The sequence below is a fragment of the Nuphar pumila genome, chromosome 3 (assembly GCF_984573655.1).
Source record: "Nuphar pumila chromosome 3, dmNupPumi1.hap1.1, whole genome shotgun sequence".
NCBI lineage: Eukaryota > Viridiplantae > Streptophyta > Magnoliopsida > Nymphaeales > Nymphaeaceae > Nuphar > Nuphar pumila.
In genome coordinates this window covers 29,179,469-29,198,101 of record NC_143251.1, presented here as the reverse complement: position 1 = coordinate 29,198,101, position 18,633 = coordinate 29,179,469, and the positions used below count along the sequence as shown (strand labels likewise).

The 18,633-nt window shown below is 34.2% G+C and overlaps 1 protein-coding gene across 2 annotated transcripts in view; it reads left to right on the top strand.

Moving 5' to 3' along the window:
• The window catches only part of MDAR6 (monodehydroascorbate reductase 6), an 83,520-nt gene that overhangs the window by 48,172 nt on the left and 16,715 nt on the right, over nucleotides 1-18,633 (top strand). For both annotated transcript variants that reach the window (XM_089999175.1, XM_089999174.1), the window contains exons 9-11: nucleotides 1,090-1,191; nucleotides 1,297-1,386; nucleotides 2,080-2,160. In XM_089999175.1, coding sequence (XP_089855301.1) covers nucleotides 1,090-1,191; nucleotides 1,297-1,386; nucleotides 2,080-2,160 — 273 coding nt within the window. The remainder of the gene's footprint in view (nucleotides 1-1,089; nucleotides 1,192-1,296; nucleotides 1,387-2,079; nucleotides 2,161-18,633) is intronic.

Here is an 18,633-nt window from a genome sequence, read left to right as displayed (position 1 = left end):
GGTGCCTTACAGTACCTTACTTTCACGTGTCCAGATTTATCTTTTTTAGTGAATCGAGTTTCTCAATTTATGCATAAACGTCAGATGCGTCATATGGAAGCTGTAAAGCGGATTCTTAGATATATTAAAGGCACTCTTTCAGATGGTCTCATATATCTCTGACCTTCTTCGGTGAGTCCTCATGTCTCCATCAAGGTTGTAGCCTATTCTGATGCAGATTGGGCCCACGCGGTTGCTCTCTCTACTAATCCAGTTCAGCATGGTAAGATTAAACATGTTGACATTGATCAACATTTTTGTTTAAGAAAAGGTTGAAGCCAAAGAAATTCAGCCAATCTTTATTCGAGGAGAGGACCAGGTGGCTGATCTTTTCACCAAGGCTCTTACAGTTCGCCGTCATTCTGAAATCCAAACTGTCCATGGTCGTCGGCCATGCTTGGTTTGAAGGGGCGTGTTAGAATAGTGTTAGAATGATATTGATATTCATGGGGTTTGAATCTATATCCAGACCCGATATGCATTATGGCATTATTGTAATTATTGTAAACTGTAACAGAGCAATATATATCTAAAGGCAGGTGAGGCGTCCTATTATCTTGTCAATTCAAAATTCATTTCACATCTTTACAAAAGCATGCTTGGCAAAAGGGGTGGGAACCATGGGATAGCTCTATTTATCAGGTGTTTGTTATGTAGGTTATTGCATCTTTTAGTGCGCTGGACAAATTTTTATCTGTTGTTTGCAAAAGAAAAATAAACTGTTTGATTTAACTTGGTTTGGTATTTCTGCATTATGCGACAACAATTTTCAATCGAAACAAAGGGGTGCTGTAGCATGATTTTTTTGTTTTGATTATGGAATTTCAAAGACAAAATTATTGCTTATGTATGCCTTGTATTTTTAATTTATGAATGCAAATTTACTTTTTTAAGATATTTGACTGCAAAGGTTGTTATATAGTATCCTGAATACATTATTCATGATTATGATTCTGAAATCTTGCAATCTTCTTGGGAATTTATTTTACTTTTCCCTCTAGGTAAGCAATTCTGTTACTTGCTGGTTATGACATGTTACATTTCACCTAGATTGTGTTTCCAGAGGATCATCTTATGCCGAGATTGTTTACACCATCTCTAGCACAGAGATATGAGGATCTTTACAAAGCCAATGGTGTCAAATTCATGAAGGTCAATCTTATTTTCAATAAATTTATGCTTGATATTACTTTCCTTTATTCTTTAACTAATGAGTCAGTTGAATTTGTCATGATTTTTTTCATTTCTGTTGATCAGGGCAAGTCTATAAGCAAATTAGAAGCTGGTTCCAATGGTCAGGTTGCTTCTATGAAGCTTGATGATGGATCAAGTATTGATGCTGACATGGTTTGTATATCTTGAGACTTTAGTTCATGCTGGCTTAAATTTAAAAGGTGCCTTTGAATTGTTACATCTTCCAGGTAATTTATTACTATTATGATCTAACATGCTTTCTGATGAAAAGACCATCTTCATCCTCGTTCTAGCCTGTTGCATGAAAATTGCATTTATTTTGATATCATTGATCATATTTGATTGTTGGATATTATTCTTTAATGTGTTAATGCTTTAATTTTTTTGTCTTATTGCACTTCAGAAATGAAAACATGTCTCATTTTCTTGTAAATCTTGAGGGAGATGATTTAAATAGGCACCTATGATGCTTATGCATGCAAGTATTCTAAATAGCAGAATGTGTTCGCCTTACACACTCTTGACATGGAACGTGGTGCATGAACGTATACTGTGTGTGTATTGTGGGGGTCTGGCACAGCTTACAAACACAGATACGTAAGTGCAATAAAAATGTGTTAACAATGTGTTGTACAGGGGATTTATCATAGTATCAGAATATGTGGCTTGTGTTGTATCTATCATAGTATCAGAATATGTGGCTTGTGCTGTATCTGTGTCATAGTTCTCTTGCACTATTGGCCTTTCTCTTCTAGACACTTGGACATCATGGTTGGTTAGCACATTTTATATTACTTTGTGAAAATGTCATCATAAATGCTTTTTCCTTTCCTTTTTGAATTGCAGGTTATTGTTGGAATAGGAGCAAAGCCGGCTATCAGCCCATTTGAGATGGTAGGACTGAACAGTAAGCTTGGAGGGATAGAGGTACACAAAATAATCTTCAAACTTATTTATGTCAATTAGGATGCCACATTGCAAGTGATCACTATTATTTTTTTAAAGATGTATATAATTAAATAGGAAACTGTTTGCTTCTGTGCTTCACTTTTATAAAGACATGGATTTTAGGAATAATTAAATGGATATATTGTTGTGTAGTGAAGTAGGACCCAAAATGCACAAAACCATAATAGCCCACAAGCACAAGGTGATTGAGGGCACAAACACAACCACTAAGGCCACAAAAGAGAGTATACTTAAAAAATAAGTGTTTTTTTTATTTCTAAATAATGCATATAAAATACATAGCTATAAATGAGGGCTAATCCCTAGTATATACAAAAGAGAAAGAAAGCTAGCTGTTAGAGTTAGAACCCGAACTCCCACGGAGGTCGGTTCTACGGATTCTGGCACGCGGAGCAGAGGAGGGCTCGGAAGTGAGAGACGGATGGCGAAGGTGGGTGGCTAGAGCGTCAGTTGGGAGGGAGAATATCAATCCCGATTGGCTGGCGATGGCGGGGGTGGATAGACAAGAGAGGGCGAAGAATCGTTCCTTCAAGGAGCAAGCACACACACGAACAAGAACGAAGAAAAGAGGAAACACTCAATAATCTTCATTGAAAAATAACAAAGCTATGCATGCCTATTTATATCCCACAGAAGAAGAAGAAGAAGAAGAAGAAGAAGAAGAAGAAGAAGAAGAAGAACTAAACTAAAATACTGGAGAAGAGCAGATGGCCTGTGTAAGCTCAATCCCACCCTGGGTTGAATATCTAATAAATTTAGTAAAGTCCTAATATAATAAATTCAGTAAATTCCTAATCTAATAAATCCAGTAGAATCCCAGTCTAATAAATTCAGTAGAATTTGAAAAGGGTTGGCGGCTTCCATTGGGGCAGATCCAGGGTTGTAATGGATCCTGCTGAGGCAGATTTGGTGGGTCAGATTCAGGGTGGTTCTCCTCTGGACCAGATCCTTGGGTGTTGGGGCAGCTTCTCTGGATCATATTCGGGATGGTTCATAACAAACCACCCCCCTCAAACTCGCCTTGCACTCAATGTGAGAACTCTGGGTACTGAAACCAGGAACACTCTTTCTAAACCAACCAAAGTCATGTAAAAGGCCTCCAAAGTAGAACGAGCCAAATAGAACTGGAGCGGCTGGTTGAGACAAAATATGGATCCATTTTGAATCTAACTGTTGCACCGGATTCACTTGATTCATATATGAAGGGAGGACAAATCTGTTTATTCTGGGATCCAGATCCGAATCCTGCTCGGATGCTTTTGGGTCCTTGTATCTGCAACTTTTCTTCTGTCAAACGTGCATGCTGAAAACACTCGAGGGTGATAGTGGTACCGCTGGCCTGCGCCTCGATTTGGGGCTTGGGACGAAGGCCCGCAATGAGAGTGTAAAGAAATGGCTTTGAATACCTTAGGTTCAATAATGAACCAATACACATGCACATGAAGTGCGAATATACCCACTAAAGGGAACAACATAAGCACATAATGTGCTAACACGTAAACCCACAAAAGGGGCAAAATGCCTATAAGGCATAAGTTAATATCATTGAAGAAAATAAGGGTGTAACACCCATTACATGGAGCAAAAGCTCCTCCAACTAATGAGAAATACAAAGGGGAAATCCCCTATTTATAAGCACAAAAAGGGACCACCTTGGGGGCTCCCAAAGGAGACGTTGGAGAGCCCCCAACGGTCACATTTGTGACCGTTGGAGGCTCCCAACGTCTCTATTGGGAGGCCCCCAATATGGTACGAAAAAAAAAATAAAAAAACAGAAAATAAAAAATAAAAGAAATATTACAATGCATATTCCAATTGGAATATGCGTAAAATGACAAATTACAAGAATACCCTTGAGGGTATTTTAGGAAGAGAAAATATATATATTTATATATATATATAAATAGAGATACGTATACATATATATGTATATGTATCTTTATATATATATATAAATATATATATGTACATTTAAGGATTATATTTCAACATACATATATGAGTACACATATTTTAACACCCCCCTCAATCTTTGCGGGGAAACGAAAAGATTGAAACAAGTCACAAGACACCAGGAGGCTCCGGTAAAGATGCAATTGAAACTTGAAAATGCCTTCCCCCAATTGCCTTCTAATGGTGAACACATTTCTCGATTCATCCAGTGTACTTCTCTTTATCCTATCTCCAAAATCCTGTGGAATAACAACAAAGAACAAGTAAAAAATATCTTTGCACTTTACTCAAATGGAACATTCCTAACAAGGTGCAAAATTATAACTTATGCATAAAAATTTGAAGCACATGATAGGATAATTACTTTAGCATGAAAATTTTTTTTAGAAAAACCAAAGTTTCAAAAACATATATCATGTTAAAGAGTGAGCAAAAACGAATTGCAAGAATGCATAATGCATTCATAAGGTCCAACACAACCCCATAATGGGGACTAACAAAATGGTCCATTAAGGGACACCACAATAAGCCTACGAAGAAGCATAAGCTACATATGCTTTATTGAATGAGGGCCTAAAAGGCCATAATGAGCATATGCATATACTATTATAAAATGAATTAACACTTAAAGAAATCATTAATGAACATGCTCCAAACATACTTTAGTAAAAATGAACACAAGAGTTCAAAAAGTTTTAAAAGAACACGGATACAAATGTCCAAAGGCATGACGAATATGAACTTCAATAAGAGGGGCTTTATAAAAATATATTTAACACGCATAGATCAACACTAGAGTTTTTTCACATCTTTAGGGAGAAGATCTATGTCAAACAAATGCCATAAATAAGAAACATGATTTGACTAAGTACATTAAAACATCCACCCAAGATTCAAGAATGAATATCATTTGCGACAAAAAGACTCATTTTGCATATCAAATACAAAAGTGGCCGAAAAACTGTAAGCACTTAATATATAGATTAAATGCTAAAATATCAATTTGATTTAAAAGCATATCATAGATATGATTCACTTGTATCTAAAAATACAAGTTATGAATGAAATTTTGCAATTTTCAATAGTAGTTCATTCACTACAAGCAACTACCTCATTAGTCCTCCAAAAATCTACAAATCAAGTGTATAAGCTACTAGAACAAAAACATAACCATAATGCCATTAAAGGCCAAAAGACACACACAAAGGTGTGTAAACATACCTCTTGTCTACATGTAATAATACTTGAAATGAGTGTATCAACGGCAAGAACAAGAGAATACACGCCAACATGGACCAAAAGCATCTCTTGTCTACATAAAAAGACACTAAAAAACAAGTATGTTCAGCTACTAGAACAAGAGTATCAAGCCAACCATGGGCTAAAACACAATACATCTCTTGTCTACATAAAATGACACTTGAAATGAGTGAAAGAAGCCAACCATGGGCATACATTGCAGCGACTAGAACAAGGACACAAATGCCAACATGGACTAAAATCACACACCATGGTGTGAATCAACGTGCCTTGTTTACATATAATAACACTCAAGACAAGTGTGTTCAACTACTAGACCAAGAGAATAATGCCAACAAAGGGCTACCAACACACAAAGGTGTAATAAAATTCTTGTCTACATATGATGACACTTAGATAAGAGTTATAAAAGGAGAAGACTATTGAGGCAATAAAACTTGTAATGACAAACATATAAATAAAACCTTGAATCAATAGAATAATATTCTTCAAAAAGAATACCCATAACAACAATATTTTGGAATAAATGTGTGAATATACACACACCAAGAACACTTGTGCACAAAAGCACAAAACACAAATGTGCAAATGCACTCATAAGACTCATAAACAATAAAAGGTTGGGCAATAATCCCAAAAACCTTGATTTTAATATACCTTAAAACATTTAAGGTTTCAAACATCATATATCCATCACATTTATATATAAATAAGAGCATCCATAAGATCAATGGCCAAAATCAAACGAGTGACACACTCATAATTAGAGATCATATACCAAATCATTCTAGAGTCCCAAGGTGCCCATAACTCACCTCAACCACCATCTATAATATGGCAAGTGAACAATCTAAAATGACATAACAACGAGTGACACACTCATAATTAGAGATCATATACCAAATCATTCTAGAGTCCCAAGGTGCCCATAACTCACCTCAACCACCATCTATAATATGGCAAGTGGACAATCTAAAATGACATAACACAAGGTGCCCATAACTCACATTAACAACCATCTCTAATATAACAATAAGGTCATAAAAAAAGAATTTGATGCATCATATAACATGTGATGGATAGAAGATAAAATGCCATAAAAAGGCAATGAATTCTTAGGGAAAACATTTTCCAAATATGTGATTTTACAAAGAGGGCCGATTCAAAGGTCCAACATAATCAATCACAACAATATGCCAAATAACAATAATGTTGTATATATACGAAATTATGTTCAATCATGATCATTATAAAAAGACTTAATAAACACAATATGAAATATTTAAGCTATGTCATGTATGAGAAAGGATTTGAAATAATCCAAGAAACAAATCAAGCCTTTATAATTTGCAATTATATGTATACCAAGATGCAAAATGACAATAATCTTAAATGTGCAAATTTAGGACATGTACTAAGATATTGCGGAAGCATTTATAATGATAAAAGAAACAATCTTACAAGTCCTATTAAGGGATAAAAACAAACACAAGCCCTAAAGAAGGCAATAAAAACATCTCTTTATTTACAAGAGAGTACCATGTGAAAATGTCTATGAATAGACAATACACATACAAGCATAAATATTTTATAAAAGAAGTGTACGAAGACACTCTCACAATCACTTGAACAAAATACACAAAAAGCGTAATAAAGGCAAACATGCAATAATGCATGTATTTTATAAAAGGAACAAATGCTTGAGACTCTCAAGCTTTAATTATGCAATTATATGCTTGATAAATGCAATTTAAGACAAAGAAGACCATATAATGGCCAATATAGGCATCCTTAGAGATACAATCAAGAGGTTTGGAAACCTTATGTGAAAAACATGTTTAAAAAGTTGCATCATTAGAAGAAAAATAAAAAATTAATGAAAATCTTTTATACCAAAGGATGCAATAGATACACTATGCACTCTATATAGTGTGAGAAGATTTTAAAAGATCTTTCCTAATGAACACAATGGTTCATACTGTAAAATTGTCTATGGAAAGACAATACGCATACAAGCATGAATACTTTATAAAAGAAGTGTTCACAAACACTCTCACAACACTTGAACACAATACGCAAAAAGCGTAAAAATAGTAAACATGCAATAATGCATGTATTGAATAAAAGAACAAATGCTTGAGACTTTCAAGCTTGAGAAATACAAGGGGGAACACCCCTATTTATACAAATGCAAGAAAGTGCAAAGGGGGGGCTCCCAAAGGAGTCGTTGGGAGCCCCCAACGGTCACATTTGTGACCGTTGGGGGCCCCCAACGACTCTATTGGGGGACCCCCAATGCACATTAAAAAATGTCAAAAATAAAAAGAAAAAAGAATTACAAAAAATAAAAAAAGAAAGTTACAACATATTCCAAAAGGGAATATGCGCAAAACAGGAAATGACAAAAATACCCTTTCGGGTAAATATATATAAATATATATATTTATATATATAGAGATATATGTACATATAATATATTATATGTAAATATATCTCTATGTATATATATATATATTTATATTTACAATAATGATCTTTAGGAGATACATTTTAACACATACAACATATTTGTCATAAACAAATTTTCAAAACTCTTTAAATAAACCAAAAACCATTGAGAGACTTTTAGGAGTTCATAAATATTTATCATTAACAAAAGCTACTTAGGGTTCATAAAAAAGTAAACAACAAAGATTTAGATGTGAGAAATTCTCATACAAGAATTATATCAAAATATTTTTTTTTTGTTTTTCACAAAAATGCACTAAAAATCATACACAAGAGTTTTTAAGCAAAGATCATTAATTTAGCAAGAAATCATATATAAAAAGTTAACTTATAGGTTAATCACAAAATTCTTATGGAAGAATCATAAATCTCACATAATTGAAAACAATTTTGAAAAAATAAATTACTATTATATGTGATGAGGAATCGATAAATATATAAACAAGAATTATATATTTGGACAATAAACATGTTTACCAAATTTAAAAGGAGATATTTTAAAATATACGAACACGCGAAAAGGAAATGATTCAACTATCAAAAACGCTAAATGTGCAAGAAAAAATAGTTTCATAATGCATAATATGTTAAGAAAAGAGATACATACCGAAAACTTCTAAAAAAAGAGAGGAACAATGAATACTTCACCATTTCTTGTGCACCACGCTTTCCGTTGCACCAAGAGACAACCCCATCGTGACCTTGCTCTGATACCATGTAAAGAAATGACTTTGAATACCTTAGGTTTAATAATGAACCAATACACATGCATATGAAGTGCGAATATACCCACTAAAGGGAACAACATAAGCACATAATGTGCTAACACGTAAACCCACAAAAGGGGCAAAATGCCTATAAGGCATAAGTTAATATCATTGAAGAAAATAAGGGTGTAACACGCATTACATGGAGCAAAAGCTCCTCCAACTAATGAGAAATACAAAGGGGAAATCCCCTATTTATAAGCACAAAAAGGGACCACCTTGGGGGCTCCCAAAGGAGACGTAGGAGAGCCCCCAACGGTCACATTTGTGACCATTGGGGGTTCCCAACGTCTCTATTGGGAGGCCCCCAATATGGTACGAAAACAAAAAATAAAAAAACAGAAAATAAAAAATAAAAGAAATATTACAATGCATATTCCAATTGGAATATGCGTAAAATGACAAATTACAAGAATACCCTTGAGGGTATTTTAGGAAGAGAAAATATATATATTTATATATATATAAATAGAGATACGTATACATATATATGTATATGTATCTTTATATATATATATATAAATATATATATGTACATTTAAGGATTATATTTCAACATACATATATGTGTATGAGTACACATATTTTAACAGAGAGCTTCTTGTGACCGATCAACCCTAAATTGCTGAGCCCTTCAAACTCGGCCGTGTACTCCATTATGCTGCCAGATTGCCTCAGTTTGGACAATGTTTGGCACAATGGTAGATTTGCAGAGTGTTAAATATATATATATATATATATATATATATATATATATATATATATATATATATATATATAAATCTGTATATATATATATAAATCTGTATTGTAACAGTTTGCTCGATAGGGGTATTTTTGTTCTTTTACATGTAATAATAGTTGTTTATTAGAAACAACTATTTTCTTCTTTTTATTTTTATTTTTCCTTTTTTATTTTGTCCTTTTCTTATCATTGGGTTCCCACTCCATAGAGTCGTTGGGGCCCCATGAATCATAAATATGACCTTTGGGAGCTCCCAATGGACTCTCCCCTCTTGTGTTTATATATAAATAGGGGAGTGATCCCCCCAATTTCAATTATTCCTTTTACATTCTCTTTAATAATATATTTTTTTATTAGCTTTTGGTATTGTCCCTTAGTGGACTTTTGTTTATGCACTTGTGTGCTTGTCTGTCTTCTTTGTAGTTGTCTATTCTTGGACTTATATGTGCTTTTGCACTTTGTTTTTGTAATTCCACATACTTTATTATATGGTATCAGAGCTCATTGGGTTCTCTTGATCTTGGAAGTATTACTTGTGGTGATTGAAGATCATGACAAAGGTGTATATCACTTTCTTCGTATTTATCTATCTATTTTCATCATGGAGTATGAATCAAGAGTGGAGTTCTCTTTCAAACTCAATGAATTCAACTACTTGATGTGGGCGTCGGCCATGGAAAATCATCTTAGAGGAAAGAAACTTTGGGGCTTTGTCATGTGAACTTCTCTTGAACCATTGTTAAAGTTCACCAAGGTTGAAGAAGGTGCTAAGAAAGCTCTTGTTGGAGATGAACAAGTTAAAGCCATCAATGAACATCAAATAAAGGTATAGGATTGGAAAAAAATCCATGCCAAAAATTTGGCATGGTTTATGAACAATGTTGACATAAAATTTGTTAAAATATAAAGTCCATATATATATATTTGTAATACCCGATAAGGGTAAATAAGTCATTTTCAGTTTTTACGCATATTCACTTTAAGAATATGATTGTAAATTATTTTTTATTTTTCTTTATTTTTTCCTTTTTTTATTCATTTTAACCATTGGGGAGCCCACACAATAGATGTTGGGCCCCTCCAACGGTCACAATTGTGACTGTTGGAGGGGCTCCAACATCTATATGTGGAGCCCCTCCAAGGTCTCCATGTATTATAAATAGGGGTTGAACCCCATTGTATTCCTTAAGCTTTGAGTCAAAGCTTTCTCACTTCTTCAATAAAGATTTATATTTTTTATGCCTTTGTGCACATTTGTTCCAAGTGTTCTTATTGTGCCTTTATCCACGTGTTTCTCACTAAAAACTTAGTGTTTTTATGTTCGTTGTCTCTTTGAAGACATTTTCACATGGTATCAAAGCTTAGTCTCTAGAAGAAGAGCTTCGGTATTGCGTCATCTTGGTGGTCTCCTCAAAGAATGTGCTCTATCATTTTTTTGGCACAAGAAGCTCTTGCAAATCATTTCAAGTAAAGCGCAATACATCAAGTAAGCTCAAAGAAGACCCGTTGTGGTAAGATTTCAACTCTTGAAGACTCTTTCCTTCTTATTACAGGCACTTCCATGGAGGAAAATGATTCTCTCTTTTCCTTAGGATTTAAACTCAATGGGTCCAACTATCATGTTTGAGCCGACAACATGAAAGCCCATATTAAGGGAAAAAGTCTTTGGGGCTATGTCAAAGGCACCATTCCTGAACCCGAACCAAAAATCACCATTATTGTAAAAATGTGAAATTAAGGTTCTTGATGGGGAAGAAAGAGAAAAAGCTTTTGAAGAATATAATAAGAAGCAAAAAGAGTGGGAAATGAAGAATTATAAAATCCTTTCATGGATTTTTTTCCACGATGGAAACAAGAATAAATGCCAATATTTTGAAATTTAAAAAAACATTTCAAGTTTGGGATTATCTTGAGAGGATGCATACCTCAAGAGATTTATCTCATAAATACTGTCTAAAAAAAAAAGACATTGACCCTCCAATAAGAGGAAATGTCCGTTAGAGAGTACTTTGTCGAATTATCATCCATTTGGGATGAACTTGCTCTTCAAGAACCCAAATGGAGTGGAAAAGCTATTGAACTAAGGCATAAGCAATTGGAAGAGAATCACTTTTTTCAATTTTTTGAATGGGCTTAGGCCCAAATTTGAACAAACTAGATCCTCGCTTTTATCTTCTTTTACATCTCCACCTGTAGAAGATTGGGAATGAATAAAAACTAATCAAAGTGTGTTGGCCGCTCCTTCACAAGATGAAGATGAAGGAACTTATGCCGTTTCTAGACCGGGGAATAATATGAAAGCATATAAACCCCTTCATTTTAACAAGTTCCAAAATCAAAATCAAGGAACAAGAGAGAATGGTGGTCAAAATGGGAGAAGAGACTATAGCAAAATTATGTCATTTTTGCAAAGAATCAGGACATATTAAACCGGTGTGTCCTAAGTGGAAGAAGATGGTGGCCATGTCGACTACATTTCAACCACATAAGGAGGAGGGTCCATCTACTTCAAACAATGGAGCATTGTCTCTAAGCCAAATCATGGAAGCTCTCTAACCTCTTCTCAAGGGGTCAGTCTTTGGGGCCACCGTGTCAACCTTTTTTCCTCCCGATAAGATTTCTTGGCTTTTAGATTCGGATGCCTCATTTCATATGACTCCAAATATTTTTGTTCTTTCTGAATACATAAAAAATTTATCTCTCTCTTGTCTCAACCGCGGATGGTGTTTCTCTTGAAATTAAAGGAATTAAATTTTTTGAAAAATAAGGCTTTTTTATTCTTAAAGTTAGATTTATCCCTAAATTAAATTTAAATTTACTTTCGGTTTCTCAACTATCGGATCATGGGTGTGATATCAAATTCTCATCAAATAAATGTTGGATACAGGATCACCAGTCCGGAAAGTTGATTGGGGAAAGCTCTAGGAAATGAGATCTATATTACATGGAATTTCTTCAAATTTTAAAACACTCTTTTTGTAATATGGCCCAACATAAAGATATAAATGTTTGGCATAAGCGCCTTGGCCATCCCAATATCATCAAGCTTTCTTATTTACATTTTGTCAAAAATCTATGTAAAGACAACTTCGCTTATAATGATTGCATTCTTTGAAAAATGAGAAGCTTACCTTTTGGACAAAGAACCATGTTTACAGCTAAACCTTTTGAAATTATGCATTCGGACGTATGGGGACCGGCACCCGTTATATCTAAAGGAGGATTTTCTTACTATGTTATTTTTGTGGATGATTATTCTAGATTTTGTTGGATATACTTTCTCAAGCATAAACATGAGGTCTTTTTGACATTCAATACATATCACATGATGATAAGAAATCAATTTAATGGTAAGTTAAAAATTCTTAGGACCGATTCCGGAGGAGAATATCTCTCAAATGATTTTAAGAATTATCTTGAAACTAATGGAATTATTCATCAAAAATCATGTCCCAAAACACCCCAACAAAATAGCTTAGCCGAGAGAAAACATAGAAATATAGTTGAGACCACTAGGACTTTACTTATCTCTCAAAAGATCCCCAAAAGATTTAGGCCGAGGCGGCTCTTGCATTCGTCTATCTTATAAATCACATTCCTTCAAAAAAATTGAATAAAATATTACCTTTTGAAATTTTATATAAAAAAGAACCCGATTATAATAGCCTAAGAATTTTTGGATGCAAATGTTTTGTTCTTACCGATAAAAATGCTAAACTTTCACCCAAAGCCATCCCTTGTGCATTTGTTGGTTATTCGGAAACTCAAAAGGGATTTAAGTGTTATGATGTTAAGAATGACAAACTATATGTTTCTAGAAATGTAACTTTCTTAGAAAACTCAAGTGATTTTGAAGAATATAAACCTAACGAGGATAATGCCGATTATTCCTTGTTTGAATTATTATCTAGAAATGAGGATATTTCTAGTGACGATGACATGATATATGATGCCCCTAATAGTGATTTTCAAGAAAATGAGAGTTCTCCACTTCTTGAGCAAACTATCGAAGAAGGAATATCTAATGAACCAATCACGTATTCACATAGAGATAGAAATACTTTTAGAAGTGCAATTGAAAAATATAGTGAATCCAATGAATCTTCTTTAATAAACAATCCTTGTAGAACCGAGAGAATTAGGAGAAACCCTTCTAGATTTGTATCCCTATGAATCCTTCTCACCTAAACATAGAACATGTCTTAGCGCTATTCATTCTTATGTAGAACCTAAGAATTTTGAAGAAGCTAAGAAAATGATAGAATAGACGAATGCAATGGATAATGAACTTGAAGCTCCTAGGAAAGCTAAAACTTGAGAATTCCAAAATTTACCTAAAGGTAAGAAAACTATAGGATGTAGATGGGTTTTTAAGGTAAAAACCAAGAGTGATGGATCACTTGAAGGATATAAGGCTCGTCTCGTTGCCAAGGGATATAGTTAAGAGTGTAGTATAGATTACGATGAAATATTTGGTCTTGTTGCAAGAATGGTTACTGTTAGGTATTTAATTACCGTTGCCTCTATTAAAAAATAGAACATATATTAAATGGATGTCAAAAATGTATTCTTAAATGGAGATTTAAACGAAGAAGTCTATATAGATGCTCCTCCAAGTATGGATGTGCCCAAGGGTAAAGTTCTTTGTCTTCGAAAAGCCTTCTATGGTTTGAAACAAGCCCCCAAAGCTTGGTATGATCGATTTAACAACTCAACGATAGAAAATTATTTTATTTCATGTTATACCGACACTGCTTTGTTTGACAAGAAATCAGATGCAGGAATTGTAATTTTGTTATTATATGTTGATGACATGTTGATTACAGATAATGATATGAAAGGAATCAAGGGTACCAAGTCTGCATTAACAGAAAAATTTAAAATGTCAGACTTAGGTTTTCTGACATATTTTTTACGCATTGAAGTTGCCTTTTCTCACTGGAGATATTTTTTGTCTCAAACTAAACTTGCTTGTGAGGTCATTGACAGGTCAGGCATTAGAGATGATAAAATATGTGAAACTCTTAAAGTAGTAGGAACAAGAATGAAGATTGATGATGGGATTCCTCTGGAAGATCCTACTCTTTACATGCAACTCTTTGGATCTTTGATGTATCTTAGCATTATGATGCCAGATATCTCTCATGCAATCCATGTTGCAAGTCAATTTCAACATGCCCCTACATCAGTCCATATGAATGCCATTCTTCAAATTATCAGATACATAAAGGGGACCATAATTAAGGAAGTATTTATCTTCTTCTTCTGATTTAAATTTAATTGCATATACTGACTTTGATTGGGGAGGTGGCCCCAATAACCGTCACTCCACCACTGGCTTTTGTATCTTTTTAGGTGAATCGTTGGTTTCTTGGAGATGCAAGAAACAACAGAAGGTCTCTCTGTCTTCTACTGAGGCTGAGTACCGATCCATGACAACTACAACTATGAAAATTGTTTGGCTGTGGTGGTTGTTGGAAGATATGAGAGTTCGTGTTCAAGGGCCTACAAGCTGTACTGTGACAACAAAAGTGCAATATATATTGCCAAGAATCATATATTTCATGAACGAACAAAACATATCGAAATGGACTGCCATTATGTTAGAGAAAAATATCTGAAGAAAGTCATTGATCTCCCCTATGTAACATCATAATATTAACTGACTGACTTCTTTTCTAAGACATTCTATTCCCCTAGATTCAATTTTCTTCTTGGCAAACTTTCGGTCATCACACCGTAAGTTTGAAGGGGGATGCTAAAATATAAAGTCCATATATATATATAGATATATACACATATATATATTCTATATATATATAAATATATATTTTTCTAATACCCGATAAGGGTAAATAGGTCATTTCCAGTTTTTATGCATATTCACTTTAAGAATATGATTGCAAATTATTTTTCTTTTTTATTCTTTTTAACCATTGGGGGGCCTACACAATAGACGTTGGGCCCCTCCAACAGTCACAATTGTGATCGTTGGAGGGGCTCCAACGTCTATATGTGGAGCCTCTCAAAGGTCTCCATGTATTATAAATAAGGGTTGAACCCCATTGTATTTCTTAAGCTTTGAGTCAAAGCTCTCTCACTTCTTCAATAAAGATTTATATTTTTTATGCCTTTGTGCATTTGGGTTCTCTTGAATGTGTGCCTTTGTGAACATTTGTTCTAAGTATTCTTATTGTGCCTTTGTGCACGTGTTTCTCACTAAGAACTTAGTGTTCTTATGTTCGTTGTCTCTTTGAAGACATTTTCACAAAAATATATGCCAACATTGCTTAGAAAAACCAACGAAGCTTGGTTCTTTCTTAAGGGTATATACCAGAACATACGTGATTTTCAGTTTAAGATTTTTGAAAAACAAGGAACACTGATTTGACATCAAAATATTTAGGGTTTTAGATTGAAGACTTGACGTCAAAAGAGGGTTTGATGCTATTTTGAAAGAAGCAATCCAAAGGAGAACAAAACGTGAGGTAAGGGGAAGAAAAGAAAGGTTTAGATTGAGTAAGAATAAGAAGGGAGAGAGTTTTTGAATGAAAGATCAAATTTCAGATCTCCATGGGCATACCTTTTGGAAGAAATCCACAGCCTTGCTCTGGTACCATGAAAATATTTTGTATATTAGATATTTGGAAGCCGCCACAATCTCCTTTCAGCAGGAAATAGAGAGAAGGAGAAAGAGACAAAGAGAGATGCACAGAAAACGACAACCACACCACAAGAGGCGTGCCCTAATCCTTTTATATATAACCTGATACACATTAGGCTTAAGCCATTAAAATATAAGCAAATTACAAACATGGCATTACACATATGTAAAACATAATTACAATATCAGACCGGATTTGGATCCAATCCAGATCCATTATATTTTTTCTCAAAGTAGGGAGGTTTATAAGTTTTTACAAAACTTTTCTTCCTTGATAAAGCAAGCACCTCATCACTTGACTTGTGTATTCCAAGTCTAGTTTCTTCTTGACATATTTGGGCAAGAACATCACTTATAGAAGGAGCAAAGGTCCTATGAAGTAAAAATGACCGAACTTGCTCAAAATTCCGGTCGAAGACCGTATAAGAAAGAAAAAAGATTTTTTCTTTCAACTTGTTTTCTCATTTCAATAGCCGAATCTTCCCATTTTGGTTCCAACATAGCCAACTCATCCCAAATAGGAGATAAGAGACCATGAAAATCTCTTATGCGCTTATCTCTTTGTTTGGTAGTATGTACCTTGTCTTGGAGATAATATAGTTTCACTATATCTTTTGGATGAATGTGCTCCTTAAGAAGATTCATGCATCACAAGCCTTTTTGAACTTGATGATGTTAGTTGCAATCTTGAACTCCATGGTATTCATAAACTATGAGAGTATTTGAGTATTATTGGCCTCCCAATCCTCTATTTTTCCTTGATATTATTGCAAGGCCTTCTCCTTTTCTTCTTCGGAGAGGACTTTGACTTGATCTCCTTCTCTTCTCGTTACTTTTAGTTGAGGTTTGTTAGTAGTTCAATTAACAAAACCCCAAAGCTTTTTCCCCTTGATATGGTTTTCCATTGCGGTAGCTCACACCAAGTAGTTGTTCTCGTTGAGCTTGTAGGAGATGATGGAGGCAGATTCTCTTTCACCCATGTTGAAGAATAAAACTTGTGGTTGTAGAATAAAGTTTGAAAAAGACGACCACCACAAAACGAGTACACTTAAGACAATTTTCAATACTACAAGATCTCAAGGCTCTGATGCCATGTAATGAAATAATAAGTGCACAATCACAATGCCAACAAAGGGCTACACAAGTACACGATCACAATATGTCCTCTAATGGACCGAATACATTCTCACAAAGAGAATAAATCTCACAAGAATACAATAGAAATAAGAGCCTTTTTATATTCACAACTCATATGCTAAAAAGCATTACTTAACTCTTTGAAATGGGCTCTATTTATAGAGCAACACACACAACAAAAGGGAGGTAGTCCAATAGTCGTTGGACTGCTTCTCAACAATCAAATACAATCAACATATCCACTTTCTTGTCATTTGAAATATCTGTTTTAGCTATAATATCTGTAACCAACTTCATTTAAGATAGGAGATCTCCTGTGGGTGAGTATGCCACCTTTATACCTAAAGATATCTTAAATAAACAAGGTCAGACATATTAAAATGATTTTTGAGAATAATTTTTTTCTTTCTCCCTTTTTATCACTTTCAGTAATAATCATATCCTCCACGTACAATAGAAAGATGACAATGTCAGAACCTGTATCTTTGACAAAAAAAGCAATGCCAATATAACAAGATCTATAACTCAAGCTTATTATAACCTTGTTGAACCTATCGTACTAAGTTTTAGGGGTTTGCTTAAGTCCATACAATGCTTTTCTCAAGTAAAGAACTTTCATCTTCTCGATTTCAAGACTAGGAGGATCCATGTACAATTCGTCATTTAGGTCATTTAAAAAGACATTCTTAACATCTAAATGATAGACAAGCCATTTCCAAAAAGATGCTAGGGCAATGAGGGTCTTAACACTAGTCATATGTGTTACGGGTGCAAATGTTTCTTTATAGTCAATAGCATACTCTTAAGAGTAATCACATTTTACTAATCTAGCCTTATATCTTTTTAAAGATCCATCTTCTTTAGTCTTAACTTTAAAACCCATCTATTGTGACTGTTGGAGGCTCCCCAACGACTCCTTTGGGGAGCCCCCTCTTGCACCCCTTTCCTCTTGTATAAATAGGTGTGTTCCCCCTTGTTGTAAAATAAGCTTGAGAGTCTCAAGCATTTGCTTCCATTTTATGAAATACATGCATTATTGCATGTTTATTATTTATACGCTTTTTGCGTATTGTGTTCAAGTGTTGTGAGAGTGCTTTCGTGCACTTCTTTAATAAAGTATTTATGCTTGTATGCGTATTGTCTCTTCGTAGACAATTTCACAGTTATGGTATATCATTATGATGTAAAATGTCATCACAAGTATTATCGCAAATAATTGCATTAGGGGACTCAATTCTAGGAGCTAAGTCAAATAGGAAGGAATAATCAATGTCTTCTCTAGATGTGTGAATATCAAAACCATTTTGTTCTTCAAGAAAGTTTATATTTCTTGATACATAGAGTTTATTGTTTCGAATATCATAGCATCTATAACCTTTTTTATTTTCACCATAGCC